The 10,748-nt window shown below is 41.5% G+C and overlaps 1 protein-coding gene and 1 pseudogene across 1 annotated transcript in view; one reads left to right on the top strand and one right to left on the bottom strand.

Annotated features, from left to right (window-relative positions):
• Positions 1 to 925: 925 nt before the first annotated feature.
• On the bottom strand, positions 926 to 8,654 carry LOC105816605 (annotated as a pseudogene).
• The window catches only part of USP14 (ubiquitin specific peptidase 14 (tRNA-guanine transglycosylase)), a 56,023-nt gene continuing 53,651 nt past the window's right edge, over positions 8,377 to 10,748 (top strand). Inside the window, exon 1 of the mRNA XM_012652082.1 lies at positions 8,377 to 8,668. Coding sequence (XP_012507536.1) covers positions 8,653 to 8,668 — 16 coding nt within the window. The 5' untranslated portion in view covers positions 8,377 to 8,652. The remainder of the gene's footprint in view (positions 8,669 to 10,748) is intronic.

Genomic DNA, 10,748 nt, shown 5'->3' with positions numbered 1-10,748 from the left:
ACAATGTCATCATATTCTCTGGTCCACCAGCCTAGATATATTTACTAACCCTGGTTCTGTGACCACACGTTTTGCAAAGATTTTTGCCAGATGTCTCAGAACAAGAAGGTGCATTTTCAAAAAGTAAAAAAATACGAAAACGAAACCAAACAAATTAGGCATCCATTTCGTTAATGACATCAATTCCTATTAACAAGTTCCTAAAGTAGCACTATCAATATTTTCACGCAACAAAAATCAATAAAATGATAATAGTGTAATTACTAAGTATAATTTTAATTACATTTGAGGACAGTTGTATATCTGATTAATTTTCAAAAAGATTAAAACATTAAGCCATGGAATTCTGCTCTACATAAGTGGATATGAGATGTCTTACTCTTTCCTTACCATCTTTTCTTGTTACAAATAAGAAACTCAAAATACTTTCTAAATATATTCAGACTGAGTTGCTGGAGAGAAGGACCTATAAAGTGAGAACTTTATATATAGAATTCAGGAATTACCTTTAAAATTGAGCATGGAAATTTTTTTGCCTGGGTTTAAATTTGCCTCTTTGCTTCTGATGTGGCATGAGATAATCCTGGTCTAAAGGTGTGCTTGATAAAAGACCAGGCTGGGGTACATTTTCTCGAGACCTCTTGAGGCAATGTGCTCCAGGATGGTCACACACATTCAAGTTCAAAATAAACCTGTTTAAATTAAAAAAAAACCAAAAAACAAAAAAACAAGAAAACAAAATCCCCAAAAAACAAAAGACCAAGTCACATTTCTGTAGAAAACACCTTGCTTTGTCAATACTCTTACACAGGAGTCAAGTAATTTTTCAGTTATAGCTACAAAGTTTCATAATTAAGGATACATAGTGCTAATCAATACATCACCCAAAGAATTTCCTTTTCTTTGAATCCCTAGATAATTTTTGAACTTATCCACACAGTAACTGTTTTATATTTGAAATCGGCTTTAACCATTAAAATCGTATACCAGGAAATTAGGGGTGTTGCAGTACTTGGTTGCAAATAACTTGCCATCTGGTGTTGGGTCAGAGAATGCTGTTTCATCAGTGCTGAGAAAACAGCCAAACATGAAGCAATTCCTGAGCGTATCCACCAGTCGTCTAGCAATGCGCTTTCTTGTCTTCAATCTGAAAATCCAGATTCTACTTATCCCACAGACTGCAGGTTCTGGTACATTTGAACATTGCCAACCCCTAGGACATTCTTTAGAGCTTAGGGATTCTGGGCCAGTTGGTTCAGACAGGACACGAAAGGCCTGTTTGATGGGCTCTGCAATGAAACATCCAACTACTCTCTTTTTGTCAGATATAAAGAGAAAAGTTTTGGTTTTGTTTGGACACTGAGAAACAACTTGCTGAAAGCCCAATTCATTATCAACAAGTTCTTGGACATCTTCTACCTTTCTGAGAGCGTAACTTGGATCACGTGGCAGGACCAACACGATTTTGCCATCCCAAAACTCTGCTACTACTCGTTCTTGATTCCACCCCACATATTTGATTCCTTCCAGAAATCTGTGGTGATGCTGAACATGCTGAATTTCATCTTCAGGGCTGGAAGCAGTATATATCATGCCATAAGATTTACACATAGTAGCCCCAAAATGTTTCTGACCTGCATCAATGATGAGCTGGTCTTTTGATTCTTTATTTGTATCTCTGGCACTAGTATTTTTCTGGGTATTGGTCTGTTTCAAGACGTTAGTACATATGAAGGATCCCACAGAAGACTGTGCTTCAGCTAGAGATCTTTTCGTATTGACAGAAGACACATTGAAGATGGGATAGGTGATGGACTCAGAAGAAATTGTCTTGTTCTCACCAAGAGAATCCTCTGAAGAAAAACACTTACTTCGATCAACTTTACGTTCCCTTGAAGAAGCTACTCCATCTGATGAATCCTTTATTAATTTGTCTTCATTTTTACTTCTTGCACTCAGTAGCTCAATGTTCTATTTCCTTTCCAGTAATAAGGACTTTGGCACTTGCCTTGTCTCAAAAGTTTTTCTTTCACTGACAGTCTCTACATCAGAATCTTCAGTCACTATTGATTTATTCTTTTGGGTGAGTCCCAGTGATGGCTCATTTTCCTGAGAAATTTTTCTAAGACAGGATTTTTTTCTACTAACAAAAAATGCCGCTCCACCCTGGAGTGTAACCTGTGCTTTTATATTTTGGCTTAAAACTCGAGGAGCATTAGGATTATTTTCAGTTGAATAACAATTATTGTCTTTCTCCATTATTGGCTTATAGGCCACTCAATTTTGCTTAGAATTTTTAGAATTCCTTGATACAGGCTTGATGTGCTTATAACGTGGTTGATACTTAGCAGTTAAACTCTTCTGTGGTTTTTTCTTCCTCTTCTTGGAGCAAACTGGTTTTCCCTGAATTTTTTTCTGTCTCACCAGGAAAAGATTTATCTTCATTATTAGTTTTTAGACAAGTGGATCTACTATTTTTTATTAGCTTTCTCTCCAATGGATTGAGGTATGACTTATTGTTGTTGTAAAAGGATAAAGTGGACACAGCAGATTTATTTATTTTTTATTTTTATTTTTATTTTTTTTGAGACAGAGTCTCACTCTGTTGGCGTCAGCCTAGCTCACAGCAACCCCACGCAAATGTCCTCTGCTCTATTCTAGTCTCTTTCCTATCTTCCAGATACGTAGTTGTTATGCAGTTTAGTATTTTTTTCGAAATTTTATGATAGACTGTGAGCTCCTGGAATGTGGAGTCCAGGAATAGCCAATCAATAATTGTTGAATTAATGAATTTGATTGCTTTGGGGTTTTGCTTTTTCTATATTTCTCCAGAACCTTCTTGCTCCCAACTGCCTCCCACCCACTTCAATTTCTTTCTTTTCTAAATTCCTATCGCCAATATCCTTAATCCATTCATTCAGCAAATATACAGAATGTCTACTCCATGCTGGGTCTGTGCCAAGCCTAGGGGACAGAGATGAACAGGATAGAATATGGTCACTGTCCAGATATGAAGCAGGTAATAGACAGTGATCTAATGATCATTATTAAAGTGCTTCAGAGTATGATTCCGAATTCTCTAATTTAATTAATCCTAAACTATTTTTGAAGGAGGTGTAAAGAAGTGGTCATAGTTTAGATGGAAAGATAAAACATAACTGTTCTATCTACATAAAAAAGATAGTAACTACTTAAAGATAGTAAATATTAAAAGACAGTATAATAAATATTAAAAGATAGTAATTGTTGAATAATGCAAAAAGCAATTGCTTAAAGAGGCAGAAAAAAGTTTCTGGTTTCTATCATGGAGGTGAGATATGAGTAAATGGAGAGGAAATAGGAAGAACATTCTGTGGAGGGGGCAGAAAATGGAAAGCAAGAAAGCTCAGTATATTCCAGTATCACTGAATTTAATTGAGGACAGTATAGATAGGGAAATATTAATATCAGGCATAAGGCCAGATCAGTTTATTTTTGTCCAGTTGTGGAGATTTTTGTTTCTGAAAGAAACGTTTTGAAGGTGAGGATTGCAAATCCTATACTTCCTCTGTTTTGGCTTCAATGATAAAAACTTTGGGAATTGAACTTAGCCTAGAAGGTAGATGTATAAGCATATGAGTGCATCTGCTATTTGTTCTGGTCTGATTCAGCTCTATTTGGTAATTATTCCTGACATTATGCACTCAACTAGCTATTTAAATCTTACAACCCTGAGAAGTTTCAGGGACAGATATTATCATTTTCATTTTACAGTTGAGAAAACTAAACAACCAGTTTTGTCACTCATTTTTGGAAAACTTTATAAGCTTGAAGATTATTTACAGAAGAAACCAATGTTTACATGGCAGAGACTGCTGGTTTTCCACCAAAATCCATTGTCTTTTTCTTGCATAATAACCTGTGCCCTGTTAGAGACCACATTTCCCAGACTTCCATGCAGCTAGGCATGGCCACATAACTGTTCTCACCAATGAAATGTGAATGTAAGTGATTTGGGCACCTCCTTCCCTTTCCTCTTGCTTAAAAGGAATTTGCTGCCCTATACTCTTTTTTTCCCTTCTATTAAAATATTCTTCTTCCTGTGGGCTAACACCTGGATGTGCCTGCAACCCATCTTCAACCAAGTAGAAGACAAGCCTCTTAACAACTTGCTGCTCAAAAGGGCTTAATTTTCAGACTATGAGTATTAGTGTTTCCTGAGAGCTTGTTAGTAACTTAGACTCCACCAAAGACCTATGCAATCAAAATCTGCATTTTAACCAGGTTCCAGGTGATTTGCACTCACAGTCAACTTTGAGAAGCACTGCTGTAGCGGGTAGCAGAGGAGCTTTACAGATGGAACGTGGGTCTGAGAACAACCTCACGAGGCAGAGCCCTCACCCTCCTGGCTCCTCTGTAACATTCTGTCTTATTTGAGCAGTTGAGTCTTGAGACCTCTTTGTTACAGCAGCCTAGCATCTACCCTAACACAATTCGCATCACCTGTTGACGCAAAGCTCAGTTATGCATTCATTTAGGAAGTACTTATTGGACACCTTTTAGGCAAAGTACTGTTCTGCTACATCTATAATACATATTAATGCACACACATATATATAATATATATATATTTGGGATCATATTTATATTTGAGATCCCAAATTACTTAAGGCTGGGCTTTTTCCTGCCAAGAGTTTGTAATTTAGTAGAGCGAGAAACATAAAAATATTAAAACTATAGATGCTATAAGAAAGTGTAGTGATATTAGCTATTTTTTGTTTATTTATTTTTTTTGGCAGTCTCTGGTAGACAGAATAATGCTTCCAAAAATATGTTCTTGTCCTAAAATCTCCTGAAGCTGTGAATATGTTACCTTCTAAAAGGGACTTGCTGGTGTGATTAAGTTAAGGATTTCCTTTTTTTTTTTGAGGCAGAGTCTCGCTCTGTTGCCTGGGCTAGAGTGCTGTGACATCAGCCTAGCTCACAGCAACCTCAAACTCCTGGGCTCAAGCGATCCTCCTGCCTCAGCCTCCCAAGTAGCTGGGACTACAGGCATGCGCCACCATGCCTGGCTAATTTTTTTTATATATATATTTTTTAGTTGTCCAGCTAATTTCTTTCTATTTTTTCAGTAGAGACAGGGGTCTCACTCTTGCTCAGGCTGGTCTCGAACTCCTGAGCTCAAATGATCTGCCCGCCTCGGCCTTCCAGAGTGCTAGGATTACGGGCGTGAGCCACCATGCCCAGCCAAGGATTGTTATAATGAGATTATCCTTCAGTATCCAGGTGGGGCCAATGTGATCACAAGGAACCTTATAAGAGGAAGGCAGTGGTCAGCGTCAGAAAGGGAGCTGGGACGACTCTAGCATGGGCTGGAGTGATTTCATTGCTGGAATGGAGCCAGGAGCCAAGGAATACAGACAGCCTCTAGAATCTGGAAAAGGTAAGGAATAGGTTCTCCCCCAGAGCCTCTAGAAGTAATGCAGTCCTGCCAACACCTTAAGGTTAAGACCATTCTCAGACTCTATCAGAACTGTAAGATAATAAATTTGTGTTGATTTTGTTTGTTTTGAGACAGAGTCTTGCTCTGTCGCTCAGGCTAGAGTGCAGTGGTGTCAGCATAGCTCACTGCAGCCTCGAATTCCTGGGGTCAAGCAATCCTCCTGCCTCAGCCTCCCTAGTAGATAGGACTACAGGTGTTTGCCACCATGACAGGGTCTCGCTTCGTTGCACAGGCTGGTCTTAAACTCATGGTCTCAAGTAGTCCTTCCACCTTGGCCTCTCAAAGTGCTGGAATTACAGGCATGAGCCAGTATGCCTGGCTATATCTTAATTAAAAGATACGTCATTACTAAAACTTGCTAACGATCATCTGAGCCTTCAGTGACTTGTAATATTTTTGCTGATGGAGGGTTTTGCCTTGATGTTGGTGGCTGCTGACTGATCAGGGTGGTGGTTGCTGAAGGCTGGAGTGGCTGTGGAAATTTGTTAAAATAAGACAACAATGAAGTTTGCCACATTGATTGACTCTTCCTTTCACAAAAGATTTCTCTGTAGCATGTGAAGCTGTTTGACAGCATTTCAACCACAGCAGAACTTCTTTCAAAGCTGGGGTCCATTCTCAAACCTGCCACCTGTGCTTTATCAACCAACTTTATGTAATATTCTAAATCCTTTGTTGTCATTTCAACAGTGCTCACAGCATCTTCACCAGGAGTGGACTCCTTCTCAAGAAACTGCTTTCTTTGCTCATCTATAAGAAGCAACTGTTCCTCTCTTCAAGTTTGATCACAAGACGGCAGCAATTCAGTCCCATCTTCAGGCTCCGCTTCTAATCCTAGTCCTAGCTAGTCCCTCCACATTTGCAGTTGCGTCCTCAAGTCTTGAACCCCACAAAGTCATCCAGGAGGGTTGGAATCAACTTCTTTAAACTCCTGTTATTGTTGATATTTTGACCTCCTCCCATGAATGTTCTTAATGGCATCTAGAATGGTGAATCTTTTCTGGAAGGTTTCCAGTTTACTTTGTCCAAACTCTTTGAGGAATCACTATCTATGGCAGCTATAACCTGACAAAATTTATCTCTTAAATAATAAGACTTGAGAGTTGAAATTACTCCTTGATCCATAGGCTACAGAATGAATGCTGTGTTAGCAGCATGAAAACAACATTCATCTACCTATACATCTCCATCAGAGCTCTTGGGTCACTAAGTGCATTGTCCACGAGCAGTAACATTTTGAATGGGATCTATTTTTTCTGAGCAGTAGGTCTCAACAGAGGGCTTAAAATATTCAGTAAAACATGCTATAAACAGATATGCTGTCATCTAGGCTTTGTTATTCCATTAATAGAGTATAGGCAGAGCATACTTAGCATAATTCTTAAGGGGCCTAGGATTTTCAGAACAGTAAGTGAGCACTGACTTCAACTTAAAGTCACCAGCTGCATCAGCCCCTAAAAAGAGAGTCAGCCTGTCCTTTGAAGCCAGCCACTGACTTCTCTCTAGCTATTAAAGTCCTAGTTGGCATCTTCTTCCAATAAATAGCTTTTGTCTACATTAAAGTGTAGCCACCTTCATCAATGATCTTAATTAGATCTTCTTGATAATTGGCTGAAGCTTCTGTATCAGCCCTTGCTGCTTCACCTGGCACTTTCATGTTATGGAGATGGCTTTTTTCCTTAAACCTCATGAGCCAACTTCTGCTAGCTTCCAACTTTTCTTCTGCAACTTCCTCACCTCTCTCAGCCTCCAGAGAATGGGAGAAAGTTAGGGCCTTGCTCTGGAGTAGGCTTTGGCTGAAGGGAGTGTTGTGGCTGGCTTGATCTATGAAGACCACTCAGACTTTCTCCTTATCAGTAGTAAAGCTGTTTTTCTTTCTTATCATTTGTGTATTCGCTGCAGTAGCACTTTTAATTTCCTTCAAGAACTTTTTGCCTTCACAACTTGGCTGTTTGGTGCAAGAGGTCTACCTTTTGGCCTATCTAGCTTTTGATGTGCCTTCCTCACTAAGCTTAATCATTTCTAGCCTTTAATTGAAAGTGAAAGACATGCAACTCTTCCTTTCACTTCAACACTTACAGGACAGTGTAGGGTAATTAATTGGCCTAATTTCAATATTGTTGTGTCTCAGGAAATAGGGTTGCCTGAGAAAAGGAGAGAGATGGGGGAATGGCCAGTTGGTGGAGCAGTCAGAACATACACTTACCGATAAAGTTCACTGTCTTATATGCGCAACAGTCTTGGCACCCCCAAAACAATTATAATAGTAAAGTGAAGGTCACTGATCACAGAACACCATAACATAATGCTGAAAATGTTGGAAATACTGCAAGAATTACCAAAATGTGACATATATGAAGTTAGCATGCGCTTCTAGAAAAATGACACGGATCGACTTGTTTTATGCAGGCTGCCACAGACCTTCAATTTGTTGTTTAAAAAAAAAGCGCAGTATCTGTGAGGTGCAATAAAACCAGGCATACCTGTGTAGATAAGGAAACCGATGCTTGCAGGAGCCAGACAGCTAGTAACAGCGGCAATTCCAAACAGGTCTAACTATATTACCACTAATTTTATGCACTTACAGTCACAGTGCTCAATACATTTTAATCTTCTCATAAAATTTTAAATAGAGAGCAAGGCCTCTCAACTCTCAGCTCTTCTATTGGGTACATTAACAGGAACAAAAAATCCTTAGTAGTACTGACCCACCGTTTTGAAAAAATGGGGACATCATATTTTCTACAAAAGACAGCAGGAGGGATACCAGGTCCTCGCCCACTCTGCGCCTGGGTGGGGCTGGCCAGCACCACGCGGCCAGTTGGCGCAGGGCGGCAAGCACCCACTGCGCAAGCGCGCACCTGCAGCGGCAGCCCCGCCCCGCCCCTCCTCCTGCCCTACCCCTCCTCCCTCCCTTCACCACCCTCGGCCCCGCCCCGGCCCTCAGCGCCACGCCTCCTCCCTTCTGTCGCCCGTGGCTCCGCGGACGAACTGCGTGTTGCTGCGTCATCGCCAGTGGCCGGTTTGAATGAGACTCTCGTCGCACCGCAGCCGCCGCCAGCCCCGGGTCTCCGCCTCGCCCGCCACCACAGCTTCTTCTGGTGCCCTTCCCTTCACCGCCCTCTCCGGGCCCAGCCCTCCCGCGCCGCCGCCTCCGTCCGCGCCTCGCCATGCCGCTGTACTCTGGTGAGCGCCCTCGTCGCCCCGCGCGCCTCTCGGGGCGACGCTAGGCCTCCGCGTAGGCCCGGCCCGCAGAGGCGGGCACCGGCTGCGGTGCGCGGGGGGCCGCTGGTGGAGACAGCCCCGGCACCTTCTCTCTCCTTTCTGGGTCGGGGCCCTGCGACGCGTGGGAGCGCCGTCCCCCTGAGCCGCCGGGGATGGGGTGGGAGCGGGAGCGGGAGCGGAGATGGGAAGCATCTGGAAGTCGTGACTCTGCAGATTAGTTTCTGACGCTGTCCTAGTGTGCCACGAGAGGTGAGGGTGTGTCCAGGGCTCGGGGACCCGCAGCGCGGTTCCTTTGGGCTTCTCAGTGGTGGCTGTGGAAGGGAGCAGGGAAAGCATGGCGTGGGGGAAGGGATCCGGGACGTTAGGTTAGCCTTCACGTTCCTGGGGTTGCCCTCCGCAGCTGCCCTTCGCTTACCCCTGCTGCCTTGGGCTCGATCGCTCCTTTTGTACCAGTTTCCCGAGGCAGATTGCGAACCTTTCTTTTTGCTTCGTTTTCGTTTCCTGAAACATTGAATTGGATTTCTGTATCCGAAGCAAAGTGCTGGCTTTGAGAGGTAGATGAATGCAGATATCCATGGACGTCATTTCTCCTTGATTGGCGTTTGGCGGGGGTTGTTTGCTTGACGGCAGTCCAAGGTATTGTCCAGGGATCACGTCTTTTTACTTAATGGACCTTGCTATTTTCTAGTCTTAGTCAAAATGGCACCTAAAATGTGTGTGGTGCCTCCCATTGGTTATGGTTGTGTGTGATTCATTGACCATACCTGACTCTTTATCATAATTCCTTTATTGAAGACTTAGCATTTTCAAAGCAGAGTATGGATCAAGAGTAATGTTTAATCTTTTGGTGGATTCTTGATGGTCTAGAATGTTGAATCAAATTCTTAAATAATGATTGCCTACTCTTTGCTAAAACCGTAGCAATTAACAGCAGAATGGTTCTTGAAATATTCCATTTATGCAGTATAGAATTTAGGGAATATTAATAAGCAGTGGCGATAAATAAGGCTGTATGCTAATATTTAAACACACTAGTAGGTTCCCAGACATACTACAAAACCAACCCCTCTCTGTGTTCCCTCAAACAATGCCAGCACTCACTGAAGTTTTATCTTCAAAATTGAGTTTTATCTTAAATATTTAATTAGATCTTTTCCTCCTCCCCAAAATGAGGGAATTGAAGGGGATTTCTAAGGTCCCTTCCCTTGACATCTCCATATTGAGAATCTGTTATTTTCAGGGTTAGCAAAAAGCCCTATATTAAAATGAAGAGAACATTGTAGGTACTATTTCCTAAGTTTTTGGTACTATTTCCTAAGTTTTCCTCAGTGGAAAAATTGTCTTCTATGAAATGGGTCCCTGGTGCCAAAAAGGTTGGGGACCACTCCAGTAAGTACATTCACATTGTGCAACCATCACTACCATCCACCTTCAGTTTCACGTTCCCAAACTGAAACTCTGTACCCATTAAACAGAAACTCAGTATTTCCATCTCTCTCCAGCCCCTGGCAACCAGTGTTCTCCTTTTGTCTCTATGAATTTGATGACTCTTGGTACCTCATAAGTGTAATCATACAGTATTTGTCCTTTTGTGACTGGCTTATTTTTCACTCACCATAATGTCTCCATGATCATCCACGTCGTGGCACGTGTAAGAATTTCTTTTCCTTTTTAAGGCAGGCTGAATAATATCCATTGTGTGTAGATACCACACTTTGTTTATCCATTAATCTGTTGGTGGACCTTTGGCTATTGTGATTAATGCTGCTGTGAATGTGGGTGCACAAATCTTTTTGAGTCTGCTTTCAGTTCTTCAGATTATATACCCAGAAATGGAATTACTGGATTATGGGTAATTCTGTGTTTAATTTTTTGAGGAAACACCACACTGTTTTCCGCAGTGACTGTACCATTTTACATTCCTGCCAGTGGCATACAAGGGTTCCAGCTTCTTTACATTTTCGTCACCACTTTTATTTTCTGTTAAATTTTTTTTACAATAGCTATCCTAATGGCTGTGTAGTAGGATTTCTATATATAT

The sequence above is a fragment of the Propithecus coquereli genome, unplaced genomic scaffold (assembly GCF_000956105.1).
Source record: "Propithecus coquereli isolate 6110/MARCELLA unplaced genomic scaffold, Pcoq_1.0 Scaffold38, whole genome shotgun sequence".
NCBI classification, from domain to species: domain Eukaryota; kingdom Metazoa; phylum Chordata; class Mammalia; order Primates; family Indriidae; genus Propithecus; species Propithecus coquereli.
The sequence above is the reverse complement of the archived record's forward strand: the minus strand, read 5'-3'. Positions and strand labels throughout refer to the sequence as shown.